This window comes from Trachurus trachurus (genome assembly GCF_905171665.1).
Source record: "Trachurus trachurus genome assembly, chromosome: 18".
In the NCBI taxonomy this organism is placed as follows: Eukaryota; Metazoa; Chordata; class Actinopteri; order Carangiformes; family Carangidae; genus Trachurus; species Trachurus trachurus.
Window position 1 is genome coordinate 22,505,907 of NC_139909.1, and position 18,936 is coordinate 22,524,842.

At 42.4% G+C, this 18,936-nt stretch overlaps 1 protein-coding gene across 1 annotated transcript in view; it reads right to left on the reverse strand.

Annotated features, from left to right (window-relative positions):
* The window catches only part of kirrel1a (kirre like nephrin family adhesion molecule 1a), a 36,873-nt gene that overhangs the window by 2,720 nt on the left and 15,217 nt on the right, over positions 1-18,936 (reverse strand). The window contains exons 3-14 of the mRNA XM_083993170.1: positions 13,684-13,833; positions 13,433-13,590; positions 13,170-13,320; positions 12,360-12,465; positions 11,198-11,346; positions 10,770-10,897; positions 9,037-9,163; positions 8,049-8,149; positions 6,073-6,289; positions 4,874-4,981; positions 4,493-4,620; positions 4,099-4,176 (exon numbers count right to left, since the gene is read on the reverse strand). Coding sequence (XP_083849296.1) covers positions 4,099-4,176; positions 4,493-4,620; positions 4,874-4,981; positions 6,073-6,289; positions 8,049-8,149; positions 9,037-9,163; positions 10,770-10,897; positions 11,198-11,346; positions 12,360-12,465; positions 13,170-13,320; positions 13,433-13,590; positions 13,684-13,833 — 1,601 coding nt within the window. The remainder of the gene's footprint in view (positions 1-4,098; positions 4,177-4,492; positions 4,621-4,873; positions 4,982-6,072; positions 6,290-8,048; positions 8,150-9,036; positions 9,164-10,769; positions 10,898-11,197; positions 11,347-12,359; positions 12,466-13,169; positions 13,321-13,432; positions 13,591-13,683; positions 13,834-18,936) is intronic.

Genomic DNA, 18,936 nt, shown 5'->3' on the forward strand with positions numbered 1-18,936 from the left:
AGTGCTCTTGGCTGCGAGCAAGAAGACCATTACATGGAAATGGCTGCAGACAAATCTGCCATCAAGGAATGTTAAGGAAATATAATGCATGGAAAAACTGACCTTCTCCCTAACACTACGGGCTGAACAGTATACAAAATACTGGGAAAGGTGGACTTCATATTCTCTGACAGACTCTTTGTCCGTTGTGAACAATTCTGCACTAATGTATGGCCTATGTCAACCTTGTCAACCTGTCTGTTCACTTATATTTTTTCTTTCTTTGTTTTTTATTGTTGGAAAAAAGAACTGAAAACTTGAATTAAAAAAAAGTTTTAAAAAATAGAAAGAAAAAGAATTATAATGCTATCATTCGGTGTTCAGGTGATAGATGTGAAAGAGTAAAACGATACCCCGTTGTATGAAGGTATGCTCCATATTCTTGACATGTGTATAGACTCTTCAGGTCATAAGGACTCTCCCTTCATCAGAAACGTCAGAGGTACGCATGATGCTGCATGCTGCCTGCAGCTGGTCAGCATCCAGGTCCAGCTTCATTAAGACTGTGCTGTGAGGGCAGATGGCTTCTTTTTGTGTGTGTGTGTGACTCAACCGCCTGAGCTCAGAGTCTCTCAGTCCTTTTCAGAAATGTCCTCAAGTGAAGTTGTGGAGAAAACAGGCTCTATAAGAAACCACATGTGGCACTAACAAGCACGAGCAAAGAAATCCACCACAGAGCCTGGCATTAGTGATGCTAACCCCTCTGAAACGATGTCAGGTGTTGGTGGAGATTAGCAGGGTGCCATCTTTATCTCTGCTGACCTTTAAATCAATATTCCTGGAGGAGAATAATGAGATTTAGACAAAAGCTACAGAAGCAGGATGTGGAAAAACACTGCCGTCTCTATAAAGATTCAGTCTGCTACATACTCATTTTCATAGTATGCCAATATACAAGAAATGTAATTCAAGATTTGTGAACTGCACATCGATCAAATGGCAAATTTGGACGAGCTCAGTGTAATAAATTGTGGAATAAGAAAAACAAAAAAGAGTTTTTTTTTGTTTTTGGACGTGTTGAGGGAGATTTCTCACCAACATCTACATCTGTTTTAGTTTGTTCTGGCCGTGAGCAGCTCCTCCATTTACTTTGGAAATTGGTTCCAACAGCAACACTCTCAAAAATCATTTCTTGGCATGTACACTCCAGTTATACTGGAGTTGTACTTGTTACATTTCCAGTGTGATTTAACTACACAGTTAAAACCTGCTTTGAAATATTATAGTTTTGTCATATGGAAGTGGATCACGGCTTTCATTTTCATAGCCAGATATTCAAATATTTATGTGTGGTACCAAGTCTCTTTAGCGGAGTGGGTCCTTGCCAACATACAGGGTGGACCTCAGGTTGTCTGGGTGACGGCTCTGATGCTGCTTTACTGCTATTTCTGACATGATTCTGCCATCCCATCGTCTCTCACGTACCCAGACTTCTCACCCCACCCAACTTTGTTTGGTTGCTCTGCTGCTCCAGGCAGCAGGAAGAAGAAGAAGAAGAAGAAGAGGAGGAGGAGGAGAAAAAACAAAAACGCAGTCTGGCTGAGGCTGTTGTCGGGGTGATCTAACCACCTCCTGGGGTGGATTCATGTCTGCATTTCTTCAAAGTGATCCAAGGCAGCACTCCAGCTAGAGGGGCGGCGTGTTTGCCCTCGCAAAATATTCACAGGGGGGAGTTTCAACAGAACATTTTGGCAGCTTCACGCGTGAAAATACATTCATCACCTTAGCCCAACCCCACGGTGTCAAAATGTATAAATGATTCATGCCAGCTGAATGGGCATAATATGCCTGAACTTCCTTTTGTTCTTTTTCAATTTGAGTTTTTGGGTTTTTTTTCCCTCCTTCCCCGTTGCTGTCTTTAAATATCTCCGAGACGGGCCGAGCCAGATTTCGAAAGTAACCAGAGAAGCCGGTTTCCTCACAGTTGAGAGTGAAGGGCAGAGAGATCCAGCAATTAAAGAAAATCGGACTGCGCTGCAAAAATGTTCCCGACTCACATATCCTACTCTGTTATTCCCACAGATGCGGCTCGGAGCTCTCCTTCAGACGTACTACCAGCAGATCAAAGTCCTCATCAGCTGTTTTTTGTTGATGAGTCCAGAGGAAGACCTGGCTGAAACTCAGAATTATCCTCCTAGTGAGGGTTTCTTCTCTGCTTCACGGCCAACAACATGTTGTCCAGAAAAAAAAACACAAAAAAAACAAAAACAAGGCAACTGCTGCCAAGAAGTAAAAACATCCCCACAAACCTCGAGTACTGTCGAAAGAGGAAAACTAAAGGACAGACAGAGGTCTATCACAGCTGCACTGACATGGAGGAGTAGTCATGGTGAGTCACATTTGTTGGCTCACAACAGTTGGACTGACTGTACAGACGCTGTACGGCAGAGGTTAGAGGTGGATACGTCTGCATTTGGACCCAGACGATGACTATGACCTGTAAATTATTGAGAATTATTACTATCTGACAGCCTCAATGGAGATTATCACGTGATAAATTCAGCCAATCGCTGCTACTCCCGTCAGGGGAGATGCACACGCATGCTGAGAGACGACGTCAGAGGGATAGAAGAGGGAATGAAACATCATGGGGCTCAATTATGGAGAGACGAGGTGGAAAAAAGTCCCTTTCCCCTTTTTTTCCCCTTTTGTACAGGTGTTTTTAGTAGGCTATCATTACTCTTCTAGGGAGTTTAGTTCTTTATTTTTTGTAGATTTAATCTTTTATATTATTGAGGGAGGACCAATCATTCATATCTGTATTGTTTATGGAATCGCAAATATATTGCTGTGTGGTTCACTTGTAATTTACAGATGAATGGATGAGAGTGTATTGCTATGTTAATGAACATGTGAACCATGGAAAATCATAATTAAAAGAGAATTGAAAAAAAAAGAAAGAAATTTACACATATAGGCCTACAGTATAATAATGTCCTTAATTTTTGTACCAATGTATGGAATTCATGTCATCGCTCACTCAAATGACAAACTGGTTGCCAACAATATAATACTGGTGAGAAATTGTAATATTAAATGCATGGATATATTAGTCTTTTATATGGTTATGGGGTCAAATGGGGGGCATATACATATTTGAGATTTTATAAAACATGCCCACGCCAGTCAAACAAAAGCCATAGCAACTGAAAAAAAACATTTATCCTATAGTTTCCTCCTCATCATCATCATCATTAGGATTTTAACAACTCAGTTTTGCATGTGGTTAAAAACACTGGAAAATATTAACAACCACTGAGAATAAGATGTGGAAGAAGAAATATCAATAAAGCCATCCCTATTGTATAGATTAAAAATCTAAAATGATATAGTGACAGACTTGGCTCCTGGCACCGGTTTGGGCCACTTCAGTACTGGGAGTCAGTGCTGGTTCAACCCCGCCCTCTGATTCCATCTGCCAGATTGTAGCTGTCTATTCACATCCCTCTCCTTTGTTTACTCCTGTCTCTTCAATATGCACATGTGCTCTCTCTGGAGGCTTTCAAATGGATTTTTTTTTAAGAAAATGGAATTTTTGATTGTCGGGAGCAGCTTTCAGAAAACATTAGCTTTAAACACCAAACCCTCAGCTAGCGAAGCTGCCGTGAACTTTTCATTTATCAAGTTCCTCCTACTAACCGCTGGGTGGGTGATCGATCAGCTTCATTATAGTAGCGATGATATGAGACGCCGGCGATCAATCGGTGGACTCATTTTGGAGGTCAAATATTTATAAGTGAGCTTTGTTTCAGTCGAGGAATGTCGGTTTCTTCCAGCCTGGAAGATACTCTGAGTGTCATCGTAGGCGACAACAACACTGTACATCACCGGATGAAGGTCGTCACTCAAGAGTCACCATGTCAGTAATGATTAGGATACTTGCAGCCCTTTGAGGTATAATTAGATTGAAACCTTGCTCCAAAATGAACTCAACAAGACCTCACTCACCAGGCCGTTTGTATGTGTATTTGTGAGTCTTTTCTTTTTTTACTTTGCGGATATTTTCCCTCCTGAAGGAATTGATAGAAACGAGTGCTTCTGGCATCTGCGTGCTCTCACCTTAAGGTCGTACTCCTGGCGGGTGTCCAGGGTGTCACTGCGGAGGTCAGACTTGAGCTCTATGTCATCCTTAAAGGGCTGATTGGAGGGAGAGAAGGACACAGAGGGGAGAAACTAAACCGTCAAACAAGAAAGGAAAAACAAAACCAAAAAAAAAGATAGAGAGAAAGGAGGAGAGAAGGTGCCGTAACAAAAGAGAGAAGGGAAGGAGGTAACAGAGTGTGACAGGAGAAGAGAGAATGGGATTAAAAGTGTTAAAAAGGGGGCGATTGCAGGGGGAAAGCATTGAGTTTATTTTTAGTCAGGAGGTGTAGAGCGGGGAGAGGTTACTGAGTTAATCGGAGGTTTTTTCTACAACTACAGGCTGTGTAAACAGAGTCCCGCTGCTGCTCACCGAGTACATGGCCTTGACCATGCGCGAAGCTGTGGACACGCTGCCGGAGTCCTCCTCTAAGCTGTGGGTCTCCTTGTTTATCGTCTCCACCTTGATGTCGGGCTTACCCAGCGTCACCCCGCGCCGACCTGGAAGCAAAACACACGGCAAGGTTGAATACAGCTGGACGCATGCGATCTCAGTGTGTTTTCACAAGCCAGAGGGAGGGAGGAGGACCTAGATCCATATGCTGCTTTTCTTTGGTTTTGCTGAAAAGTCTTCCCAACTGTAAACATTAAAACAAAAAAACTTTGTGCTGCGCTTGCAGATTGCTGATTGTCTTTGTACTGTATTGTATTGTATTGTATTGTATGCGTGAGGCACATGGAGAGAATGACTCACTGCCTTTGCGCTGCCGGTAGAAGATAAGAACGAGGACCAGCAGGAAGATGAACAGGAAGATGGTGGAGCCCACTGTACCGCCGGCGATTAATCCCACCGGGACGTCCTCTGATACGGGGTGAGAGAGGGACGGAGGAAAGAGAAAGAGAGACAGAAGATTTAAATGGGAGAAACAGCTTCTTCTTATAAACCTACATCACATAACATCGCATAAGAAAACAGGTACATGTGGTTTTCACAGTCAAATAATTTAATTAATCCTAAAAAGCTGCATCCTGCATCTGATTTTACCCAAGCCCAGGGCCGTTGCTAGGAATTCTGGGCCCACTGAAAAAATACTAAAGTGGGCCCCCACCCATTGACTTTTCATCACCACTTTTTTGATTGACTGTGTATAAGAGGAATTTAGTCACAAAAAAAATCTGTCTCCTGAGGGGTTTTGTGGGCCCTACTGGGCTGTGGGCCCCTAGAATTGTCATCACCTTTCTCCCCTATGCAACGGCCCTGCCCAAGCCATACACATTACTTCAAATCTCACAGGCAGTATTTTAAAATTTAAATTTAACTCAAAAGCATCAGGCAATTTGATAGAGGGAGACACTGGATGTCTCCTGCAACTGGGTCAAATCTATTTAGATTTAATTCTAAGATGAAAGAATGAGGCAAACTGTCCTTCAACTTACATTCATAATTTGCAATGGTTCATTATTTTTTTCTGCATTTTAACTTTCCTCAATTGTGACATCAGCATTGTGATATGCAAATAGACCAGAGCGTCAGATTGTCAACTTAAAATGCATTTGCTGTTACTAGAGATGTTCACAGAGGTCTGGGTATTAAATTATTTAAGTGAATGTACGTCATCAACAGTCTGCAGAATCCTTTGTGTCTTTTCACATCAGGAATAGCAAAGTGATAGTGACAGGTCTGTTTTTGGCTAATCTTGTGAATGAAGAACCTGATTGATGCAAAAATCAAATATTGCCATAAGCCAATCCTAGCCAGGGATTAATGGTACAATACATATCAGGGCATATTGTATATCATCATACAGATAAAACCTTTATTTTGTTTTTAGCAGACACTGAAAATTATGTGTTTTTTTTAATCTAAGAAACTTAATAATTTATTTTTTTCTTTTATATATATATATATATATATATATATATATATATATATAAATATTGTATAAAACTCACCCTTCTCCTCCAGCGTGATGATCATGGTGCCCGGGCCGAACGCGTTCCAGGCCGTGCAGTTGTAGGTGGACAGGAAGTCAGACTCCATCACGTTGTTGATGGTGAGCGTGGAGAGGACGCCGCCGCCCTCAGCTGAAGACTTGCTCTGCTCCACCGTGTACCTCTCCAGGAGAGTCCCCTTCTCCTTCTCCCACACGTTCTCCTTCCACGCCCACACCTGCACCACACACACACACACACACACAGGAGGCCATATTAGAGCGTTTTAAGACCTCTATAGGAATACATTTGTTATTCTCATAGAGGTTACAGTATATAATGAAAATATATTCATTTTGAGAATATAAAATGATCATTCTTAATTTTACTTCATTAATTCCATTTTTATCTTATTTATGTTCTCTTTTTAGTCCAATAAAAACAAATCCATTTCAAACAAGGATAAATAAATGAATAAAGATAAAGATACAATAGTTATGAATGTGAGTGCAGAGTGTATCTGAGGCCACAAATGAATTCTTCAGGCGGCAGCAGGTTGGAAGTGTGTGGTGATGCACTTATTTCATTTCCTGTTTATAAAATGTTACTGAAATCTTGGCAACAACAATTCAAACACACATGAAGGAGACCTTCAAACTAAAAGCCCTTACTAAATATCCTAAAACAGTTTTAAAGGAATATTTCAGCATTTTGTAAGACATGTGTATTTGCCGTCTGACTTCTGCATAAAGCCACAGTCAGCTGTTGGTTAGCTTAACTTAGCTACAGACTCTTGAAACAGATGGACGCAGCTAGCCTGCCTGCCTGGCTGTGTGTGAAACAAAGAAAATCAGCCTTGCAGCACTTCTACAGGTGTTGGACAGAGCCGGGTGTCATCAATCTTCTTATCAAACTCTTGGCAAGAAAGTGAAGATGTGTATTCCCCAGAATGTCTTCACTATTCAATTCTGCGTAAACGCATTTCAATGGGCTCTTCAATTGAAGCTTGTGTCCCATTTAAAACATATTGTATCTATTTTTCAAAATAATTTACAATAAAGGATAAAAAAAAGAAAACTATAACTGTATATTAGACAAATAAACTACAGACCATACATAACTGTATAAATCAAACACATAGCCTACTAGAATGGCACGGCAAACAAGCTACACAACCTCACACGCTTGCATGTTAAACACACACATTGCATGACTCGGAGCAGCAACAGTGTGTATGTCTCTGCAAACAGACGCGAGGAGTGGCCGTGCGGTGACTGAGAATCGTCAATCTTGCACATTCTCCAACTTTAAAGCCACTAAAAGCAGCTCTATTATTCAGCATTGAAGTAACTGTACGAAGGCAAGTTAATTATGCATGAGCCCACATGTTCCCATAATCTGCCCACTTATTCCAAGAGAAGGAGAATCTCCTGGCTGAGGCGTTTACTGGGACAACTGTTCCTCTCCACTCCTTTATATTTTATAAATCTTTTTCTGTCCCCCCCCCCACCTCTGCCACTTGCATTAGGAGCGCACACTGTGAGTCAGGATGGATCAGTCACACAGGCCCGGGGAGCCAAGGAACTACTACTACTGCGTCTGTGTGATACAGAGAGCATCCAGTGCTGATTTCTGACGCAGGAGCTAAAAGCGGACCGGCTTAGCGTTAGTGTTGGTTTGTTTATGTGATGGGATGGAGGAACATTCTGGGAGAGTTTAAGGGTGAGTCACCACTCAGAAAGAAAAAAAAAAGGGGGGACAGTGCCTAAAAGCATTTACCGTGCAGGAGTGGAGCCATTTAGGAACAGCAAAGGTACAGTAACAGTAAAATACAAATCGATGTAAGACTGAAAATTACAACCTAGTGCTTTTTGAGACCAAAGCTTTTCCTTGTTTGACTTTTTTTTTTTTTTGGTGTTAATAAATAATGCGGGGGGCTATATTTTGAAATTCAAATTGTGGGATTGGTGTCCCGTTTCTCTTTTTTTTTCACTTACGATCTTATCCGGCGGAGGAGTACTGGCTATGTAGCACTTCACCTCTCCTCTCTCCCCTCTTACTGCGTACTGGACCGGATCACTGGAGATGATGGGAGGACCTGCATCGGTCACAACGACAAGACACGTGAGAGCATGTCGCAGTAAAACACAACAAACTGCCAAAAATAAATAAATAAATCTTAACCAAGCTCAAAAAAGGGGACATTTAAAAATAAATGGCCTCTACTTTGACGTATAACTTTTTCATTTTTCAATTACTGACAAGCTGACCTTTGCAAAAAACGCACAAGATTTTCATCTACAGGCGGTGGTGATACATTAAAGGGATAGTAGCATTTTTTTTTTAAGTGGGGTTGTATGATCTACAAATAGCCCCTAAGTACTTTAATTGCAGTAGAAGACTCTCTACACTCCTCCCGTTAGCAACGCCAGCCCATAGCCCTGCCCAGAGATTTACAACATACATTGTTGTGAATGGACCCAAAGAAACGGCCTATTTTCGTGGCCTAAAAGAAGTTTTACCTGAAAAAAAATGCACAGTTCCATTGTTCGCTATAATATAATTTTTTCCAGCCCTTCAAAGTGCAGGAAAAACACAGTTTTTATTTGGAGCTAACCAACTGCTGATCGGCGGGCGCTAACCCTGGGCGGAGGGATACATGAGTTGGTTAGGTCCAAATAAAAACTGCGTTTTTCCTGCACTTTGAAGGGCTGGAAAAAAATTCTTGCAAACAATGCGGAGCTGTGTATTTTTTTTCAGGTAAAACCTCTTTTAGGCCGTGAAAATAGGCCATTTCTTTGGGTCCATTCACAACAATGTATGTTGTAAATCTCTGGGCAGGGCTCTGGGCTGGCGTTGCTAACGGGAGGAGTGCAGAGAGTCTTCTACTGCAATTAAAGTACTTAGGGGCTATTTGTAGATCATACAACCCCACTTTAAAAAAAAATGCTACTATTCCTTTAAATTATGTGGATGTTTTCTGACCGTTGACTGTGAGCGTGACCTCAGTCTCTCCCACTCCGATCCGTGGGACGATGGCCTTGCACACGTACTGGCCGGCGTCGGCCTGGCTCACTGACTTCAGAAACAGCTGGTTGCTGTTACTCAGAACCTGTGGGAGGGTGAAACAAAATGACACAAATAAAAACAAGGAAAATGTGGTAAACAACAGGAGGGGGGATAAACAAAAGAAAAGCCCCATATATGCACAGGAGGCTAATAACACGTATCTGGATGTGTTGTATCTACTACTCTGACCCTAACTGGCTAACAATGCAAACCTGCACATCTGCTTTTAACCAAGCCACAGAGGTTTCGCAGTTGCCTAGCAACCACATCCATCAGAAAATTAGCTGTGTGAAAACTATGGCTAAATATGTAACCGCCTAGTGAGAGAGGGAGAGAGAGGTGAAGGCCAGATGGCTCCGTGGTTACACTGGACCTGTCTTTTCTTTTGTCCTGCTATGTGCTCTGAATGTGGTGGAAGTATACAGGAAGTCTAGATGTAAAAGTCAACAGCTACAGTATGGTAAAAATAAATCATTTGCTTTATTGCTACACTGACAGGTTTTTCAACATGGGTGACATTGTATTTAGTTTGTAGTCTGGAAAGGTCAAGTAAACGATGATCCTGCAGTTTGTACAGAAGAGACATGTCCCCTGAATGTGACAAAATGTTTCCTCCATGCACCTTGGAAGTAGCTCAAGTTGTTGCATAAACCTCATTCACTTCATTGTTTTCTTTCCCTTTTGTTTCCTTACTCTGTTCACATGTTTGAAATAAAGATTTCATTTATTCATTCATTTAAACCTCGACTTTGCTCATCCCATCCACCACAGGAGACTGTGTTTGCAAACAAGCTAATGAGTCATTAGCAACGAAATGCTAACATTTACGTACACATTTACTTACTTGCCCTCAAGCATCACTGGTGTTAAAGCCTAACCCCAACCAGGGCCGTTGTATAGGGGAGATAGGTGATGATAATTCTAGGGGCCCAGCGCCCAGTGGGGCCCATAAGAAACCCCAGTAGTCTAATCTTTGTATGACTGAATTATTCTGCATAAGACCCTGACTAATACTCATAGTATGCTGCATTAGCATCAAAACAAAGTAGGCAAAATAAAAAATGATAATACATACTGTACGTAGTCTAAGAAAAAAAAACATGGAAAAGTTAGGGGTAGGGGCCCACTTTAGTATTCTTTAAGGGGGCCCAGAATTCCTAGCAACGGCCCTGCCCCAACCCAGTGATGGTGAACTTGTTAAGTATGATTCAACTTAACTCAAAGACAATTGAGCTCAAAAATAGAATGTGTCTAGATTTTGACATTTTATGAAATATACTTATTTATTGTAACTCCTTATTTGCAGGATAAATACAAAATTTCACCACTGACAGATATAGTAGCTATATGAATATGAAGAGTATGGCTGCTCTCTGTTTCTGCTGCTCCATTGAGTAGGACTACATCACATATGATACAGTCAGTCATTCAAATCCTATCCAACCTTTAATGATTCATAAAATATCAGAGATATTTATCAAGTAAAGTAAAGCTGAAAATGAAAAAAAAAAAAAAAAAGATCACGGCAGGTAAAATGAGAAAAAGATACATGTCAGCGTGCAGACAGGAAAACAAACACAGGATGATGAAAGTGTGAACTGTGAAAACAAGGGGAGACGCGTGCGGCCGGTGGGCTCTCGGCTCCTCACCATGTTTGTCCCCTTTTTGAACCAGGTGAGCGTGAGCGGAGGGTTTCCAGCCCATTTGCAGTTGAGGGTGACATCAGTGTCGACATCCACTGTTTTTGGCTGCGGCTCCACCAACAGGATGGGACCAACTGGAGACCAAAACACAGAGAGAGAGAGAATGTGAGGGGTTGTTCTTTCTTGTGTTTGAGCAATAATGCAGTAGGACTAAAAGAGGAGATGCTGCTGAGAGGAAAAAAGACACAACACACAACAAAAGTGTGTTTCATCCCTCTGACTCTGAGTGAAAGTGGGCCACAAGTGATGGAACAAGGTGAGTGAGTGTTTGCGTGACTCACGGTCTAAAACGATACAATTATTATGATGGACGTTTTTATTTTTTATTTTTATTTTTTTTTACGATATGAGTCAGGATTTTTTTAGTCACTCACAGTGCACGTCCACCAGGATGCTGACGTTGGTCTTCCCCACGGCGTTGAAAACCAGACAGGAGACGGGCTCGGTGAAGAAAGAGTGGTCCGCCTTGGTGGTGAACACGCTCTCCCTCGCGCCCTGCAGCACCACGCCACCCTTGGCCCACCTGGGATTTATAAACGCACAACGTTACAAGATGCACGCGTCGTGGTGATTTTAAAACAGATTTACTGTAGCAATACCGATCTTTTCTAACCTTATTTCCAAACTGCACTGCCCTTCAATGGCAGCTATACGAACTGCATGGGAAAAATACCTAAACTATTCCTTTACAGAGGACGTATGGGACTCGGTGCTGGACCGGAGACACTCCTCTTGCTCTCGTCACGCACTTTTGCAATTTAAAGTAATGCATCGTATCCACATTTCCAAAACCAAACTAGCGCGAATGTATCCTGATGTGGACCAAAGGCGCACCTGCTTCACTCCACCACATATATTGGACTTGCCCCTCTTTAAGTAACTTTTGGTCATCGGCCTTCTATGCATTATCAGAAACCCTTCATCACCAAATTGAACCGAATCCCTTGACTGGTATTTTTGGCATTGCTCCAGATTTGGACTTACCTAAAGCTATGCTCAACTTTCTGGCTTTTGTCTCATTACTAGCTCGACGAACTATTTCACTTAAGTGGAGGAACTCAGCACCTCCTTCCTACTCACTCTGACATGATATCCTGTATGAATCTAGAGAAGATTAGACAGACTATTCGGGGATCAGAGAAAGAATTCTACAATATATGGCACCCCTTTTTGGTATTCTATGAGAAACCTTCAACAATAGTTTCGGATTTCAGTTCTATTTCTTTTTTTCTTTTCTTTTTTCCCTCAATGGCTGTATGAGTATGTCCATGTTCGGGTTATGTTGTGTCGTGGGTGGATGTTGGACAAAAAAATCAAAACTGATCTTCCTGTGCAGTGATTGTCTTATACATACTTTGTCAATAATAAAAAAGACCATTGAAAGAAAGGAATAACCAATCTTTTTGAAGCAAAATCAAGAAGAGCTATTTGAAAAAAGAAGGAATGGTTTTCAAAATCTGGAATAAGGCAACTGTCACTTTAAGAGGCCCAGTGAAAATGAGAATGTGTGCTTGTTGGGAGGTGGAGGCAGCAGACCTGTAGCCCATAATAGGAGGGTTGGCGTGAGCCTGGCAGGTGAAGGTGACTCTTTCCCCCTCCAGGACGGAGCGAGGCTCAATGGACAAGGTAACTGTTGGCGGATCTGGAAGAGAGAGAGAGAGAGAGTCACATTAAACAGCATCACTTCATCTGATGTATGCTGCAATCTGGAGGAAAATGGCCGCCATGCATCACTTGGTAAGAGCTATAAAAACATTTAGCTTTAATTAGCCAGATGTGAACGCAGCAATTTACTGTATGGAGTTGTAGGAAAGGTGGCACCTGCACTGAATATTGTAATACACAGGCTCATCTCAATACATTAGAATGTCATGGAAAAGTTATTTCATTTCAGGAGTTCAATTCAAATAGTGAAACTCATATATTATAGATTCATTCCACACAGACTGACATATTCCATGTCTTTATTTCTAAATTGCCATGATTATGGCTTGTATTTAATGAAAAATTTTGAATATAGTGAAAAAGTTCACTATTGTAACCTAATGATGTCACACTCTTTCTTTCTCTCCAAACACTTGCAAAGGTTTCCTGATCCTTTACATGGTCTTCAGGCTTCCTACACATTTTGACATTTCAAAATTCCATACTTTTTCCAGACCCTAATTTCCAGACTTCTCAGTAGAAATTAGGCGTGTATCATGTAAATAAATGATGCAATTAATCATTTGTTTTCATTATTCTGAATTTGTATGCCATTATGTCACCAAATCATTTCCAGGAGATTGTAGCTAGGTACAAACATTCTACTACTGTGTGTCAAAGAAACAACAGTGCGTTGCTTACGGTGGACGTTGAGAGTGACGGTTGTGCCTTTCCCGGTGGGGATGGCCAGGTTAGTGGCCACACAGCTGTAGTTCCTCCCGGTGTCGGTGTCCACCGGCTGGATGGGCAGGTAGCTGCGCGTGGTCACCCTCTTCCTGTCTGGAAGCACCTCCTACAGGACGGAGGAGGAGGGGGTTAAAAGACAGATGGAATGTTAAAACAGTTCAGGAGCGTGTGTCTTTAGTAAGTCTGGGTGTCTGTGGGTGTGTGGTGCTCAGGCTCACCGTGGTGCTGGCAGCCCCATCCACAGGCAGACCGTCTTTAAGCCACTCGATCATAGACGGTGGTTTGGCCCCCCGGGACACACAGCTGAGGTTGTAGGACTCCCCTGCATTCAGCAGCACCTCCGGACCCCCATCGATCACCGGGTCATCTGGGGGGACTGGAGCGGGGAGAAAAAGGCCAGTGTTAAAAAGATGCACACACCTCCTCAGTCCTCACACACACACGGGGACACATGGACACATGGACGTACTGAGGACGGTGAGTTTGGCCCTCCTGGACCTCAGCGCCGCATCGGGGGCCTGGCACTCGTACAGGGAGTCATCAGACAGGTCAGCTGACAGGATCTCCAGGTTGTACTGGCCCAACTCCTGCACTCGCAGCACACGGTACCTGGGCCAGGCTGACACACAAACACACACACGGTAGAGTTTAATTATAACCAGGGTTCCTATACATTTGACATTTCAAAATTCCATACTTTTGTAGAGGCTACAATCCTCACTGCAGGCAACCCTGGTTCGAATCCCACATCGGGCAGCCCCCATTCCCCCTCTCTGCCTCCCCATTTCCTGTCTCTCTCTCCACAAAAAGCCCAAAAAATATACTTTAAAAAAGGAAAAAAAATGACATACTTTTTCCAGACCCTAATTTCAAGACTTCTCTGTAAAAATAAATCAAATAATTTGTGACATTTGAGTGATTAGATGTGTACCATGTAAATAAATTGTAACTGATGCAATGCAATTAATCGTTTATTTTCATTATTGTGAATTTGTATGCCATTATGTCACCAAATGATTTCCTGGAGATTGTCGCTAGGTATATTTGTATAGAAAATAATAACCCAAGTAACTTCAGATAAGACCAAACCCAGATAAGTTTTAAGATAAATATATATCCATACAATAGTTTCCATTTTCCATACTTTTCCAGACCTGGAAATGGGTGGGTGGATATGTGATTGAGAATGTTTGGGGTCGGGGAAGGGTTTTTTTTTTTTTTTTTTTTCTTAACGAATTTGGAGCTGAATAAGAAATTCCCTGGCTTCAACTTGTTCACTTTTTTTTCTCTTCAAAACTAAATGTATATCTCCATCTCTAAAAACTCTCAATAAAAAGAGATGAAAAAATCCATACTTTCCATACTTGTGTAGGAACCCTGCATAACACAACACAAACATAAGTTTACACCTCAGGGCTTGATGATGAATTATACAGTGTATCCGAGTGGAGTGTTTTTAAATAGCAATTAAAACCTACATTGTTATTAAGGTACTATACTTCATACTGTTAGTCCTGCTTAGTGCTAATGTGAATCTCTCTTCAAACACAACAGCACGTCTCAGGGTCCACGCTCAGCTTGTTGCAGCTCACGCTGCTAAGAAAACACCAGATCTGTGTCACGCATGAAGCGAAAACATGACTTTTTCCTCATCAGGGTAAAGTGACACCAGAGAGACGCCAGGCCACATGATGGGATGGATGTGCGCAAACATAAACGCATGACCAAACATACACATTCACTCACACACACATACACACACACATGGTCTCTCCGGTCCTCTCTTTCCCTTCCCCCATCAGCCACACGGCCCCAGCTGTGTCAGGGCCGTACATTCTCACCATTAGGTGGCAGCCACGCTCTCTTTTCACCAGCAGGGGGGAAAAAAAAGAAAAAAAGAAAGATGAATGCATTATGACAACAACGTTTTAGAGGACTCAAACCGAGTCCAGTCCGTGGTGCAGAATTCATGTTCGCTGCCCGGACGTAGATCGCATGTGAAATCCTCCGCCGCCGTTTCCATGTGTAGCCCCCCTGAACAGAGCCGTGCCGCTTGCCTAACCTTGTGTGTCCTTGTTTCTGCATGCATGTGTGCATGTGTCTGTGTGTGTGTGTGTGTGCGTATGCGCCCCTGTATATGCGTGCATTTGCATGTGAAATGTGGAGAGCGAGAAAGCGTATGAAAAGCCCAGAGAAGGAGGGGAGAGGAGGGGAGGGGAGGGGTTGGAAGCAGAGGGACAGAGGCTCATACACAAACATACACACACACACACACACACACTGGAGTGTATGTGTGCATGAAGCGGGCAGTGCTCATTCACATGTTTTTATTTAAAAGCTTTGGCTTGAAGCACTGGACCATTACAGTAACAATATGATTAAAAGAGGAGAAGAGGGAGACAGAAAGAATGGAGAAGGGACAGACGAGGACAGAGAGAAGGAGGGAAAGAAGGGAGAGAGGGGGGGGGGGCTGACGGAGAGAGGAGAGTGTGTCAAACAAGATGAGGGTGAGGGAGAGAGGGAGAGACAAGGTAGAGAAGTTAAATGGAGAACAGAGGAGAGGAGAAGGAAGAAGGAGGTGAGGAGAGGAGAGGAGAAGGGAGAAGAAGGGGAGGAGAGGAGAAGGAAGAAGGAGGAGAGGAGAAGCAGAAGGAGAGGAGAGGAGAGGAGAGGAGAGGAGAGGAGAGGAGAGGAGAGGAGAGGAGAAGAGAGGAGAGGAGAGGAGAGGAGAAGGAGAGGAGAGGAGAGGAGAAGGAAGAAGAAGGAGGAGAGGAGAGGAGAAGGAAGAAGGAGGAGAGGAGAGGAGAGGAGAGGAGAGGAGAGGAGAGGAGAGGAGAGGAGAGGAGAGGAGAGGAGAGGAGAGGAGAGGAGAGGAGAGGAGAGGAGAGGAGAGGAAGAAGGAGGAGAGGAGAGGAGAAGGAAGAAGGAGGAGAGGAGAAGCAGTAGGAGAGGAGAGGAGAGGAGAGGAGAGGAGAGGAGAGGAGAGGAGAGGAGAGGAGAGGAGAGGAGAGGAGAGGAGAGGAGAGGAGAAGAGAAGAGAGGAGAGGAGATATAGCCTAGTGAACAGTATCAGAGGAAGCAGAGGAATGGGAGAGGAAATTAAACAAAAAACAGAAGAAATGAAAATGAAGGGACAAAGTCTGGGGAAAAACAATAAACCCAAATACAAGACAACATGTCACAAATGATGCAGTCTCCCTCTGGACCAGTGACTGAAGAGTATGCCCACTTGTTTTGACCGGTGATTGCACAGTCCCCTTTGGGCCAATCAGTGCAATTCTGCAAACGCTGCGACGCGGCGATCGGAGAGATGCATCATTCCCTCAAGTTTTGTCAAAGTGGGGACGAGCCGAGTCTGATTACTGACACTGACGGACAGAAAAGCGGCAGGCTTAATAAATCAAACTGGAGATTTCATCACTTAGGACAACATGAGGAAAAGCAGGAGGCTCCGAAAAAAAGCTCAGGGTGACGTATTATAGTCAATGAATCTGCCTTTCAATAAAAATCAGATATTAGCCAATCGGCATCACCCACTGGTTTTGTGACAAAGGTGATGATGTGATGCTCCTCGAACAAGCTGCCCCCCCCCCCACCCCCACCCCCGAGGGGAGCTTGGAATTTCCAATCAAACATTGGAGGACATGTGCAGGAGGCAGCCGGATTTAACATCAACCTAAACAAGTGCGTGTCACAGTGCGATGTGCGACGGCTGCTGGAGTAGTTAAGCTGTCTTTCAGTCGCATGACAGCCTCTAACATCTCCTGGGAAAAAATGCTCCGTTGGCTCAATCTGGCTGTAACTAAAACAATCAGCAGCAAAATAAAAATATATATATATTGTCAGCATACATTAGGCACCACAGTTCCAAACATGCTATGTCATGCAAACACAGTGTTAGGAGTGTGTGATTCAACAAGAGTTCTGCTTTGTTAGCAATTTGACCAAAAAAAAAAAAGCTAACAAAGAGCAGAACAGTTGGTTGTGGCTCGGCTCTTTGCAAGATTATTTGCTGATAAAAGATTTATTTTGTTGCATTCAAGGTCAAATGTTGGTCGGTGGAAATGCAACAGCTAGCAAGTGTGTAACACAAAGAAAAGGGGTCATAATATAAACTAAAGGACTGGCCTTAGAGGGGTTTGTTTGGGACTATTTCACTTGGCTGTCTCTTCAGGTTCAGGCTGAGTGGATGATCTGAACTAGTGGTTCCCACCTGCGCAGCTCTGCCACATGAGCTGAAGCTCCCTGTCATCAGAGCTGGAGCCGATTCAAATCTAATAATCAGATATTGATTCATCTTTCCTTCTTTTAATCAGGGGCAGAAAACAACAAAGTGCGTTTAGAGTACTGTACTTCTAAGTGTGAGCACTGTATTTTTCTTTTTAGAAAACCTCTGACTTCTACTTTTTTTTAATTTTTGTACTTTTGACTCAATTGTATTTGTATGAAGTGCTCTTATTTTGAAGCAGGGTTTTAAGTCAATGCGATATATGTTCTTTTATTTTGAAAATTAGATTGACCATATGTTGTTTCAATCAGAGGAGCCAATCAGAGAACTCCTCCACTGTCAGTCATGTTTGAACCTGTCAGTGTCCTATAGATGCTGCATTAGATACATCGATGCATGATGGTGGTGATCCCAATTACAATGCAGACACGACAACTCAAAACTGTTGACTTTACATATGTGATAGAAAAACCGAGCCCGGACCGGCGTACTCATTCAAAGCCTCATGTTTTCTATTTTTTTCCACGGGGCGTGTAATGAACAATCAGTGGATCTGAGAACAGAGTTTGATTGTGAGCACAGATGAAACTGTTCTGTGGTGTGGGTTTAGTTTTGGTTTGGTTAAAAGTAGTTTGACTACTGAGTTTTGTGTTTACAGTTTTGACAAAAGCATGAGAGGGTTTCAAGAAATGAGTTGTAGCAATTGTGAAAAACTGTAATAATACACCAGATTATAGTAACAGTTTGAAGAAGCTGTTCTCCAAGAACATGATTTGTTCCCAAGCAAAACTGGCATTGTAACTGAAATACAGCTAAGTTGGTTTAATATAATGAACACCAACTTCAAGCTCTACCTCAACCAATTAGATTTAAGCTTTGCTTTATTTATTCAACACTGTTTGCTCTTCTGCTAACTCCACTTGACCACTCTCTTGACAGTTGTGTCTGTAACAATGCTGCTCAGGTTAGATCAGGGGTGGGCCACAATGAATTTTAAAATTTGCCGGGCCGGGCCCGTATCTGCTGGATGGAGAGTGTCTGTGTGAACTAATATGAATTAGATGTAAAAGCCATTACCTAAGAATAAAAGAAAACTAACATTCAAATGACATTCAGTTTCAGTGGGAGCAGGAGTTGTAGCTCACCCTTTTTTGCCAGTGCATCAGAGTTTGCGGTCTTTTCTATAATTTGGACAATTCTGTACCAATATTTGACAGGCTGGATTAAAAAGCCCAACGGGCCACATACGGGCCCAAAACTGTGGAACAGCCTGCCGGAGGATCGGAGAGGTGAGTGTTTTATATTTTATTCTATATTTATATCCTGTATTTTATTCTATTTTATTAAATGTTATAGTTTTTTTTTTATATTTTCTCATATTTTACTGTGTTTTATCTTTTACTATTTCTATATTTTATTGTTGTTTTTAATCTTTGCGCATTAGTCTCCACGTCATTCTTCTTGTTTCACTTAAATATATATATACTTTTTCAA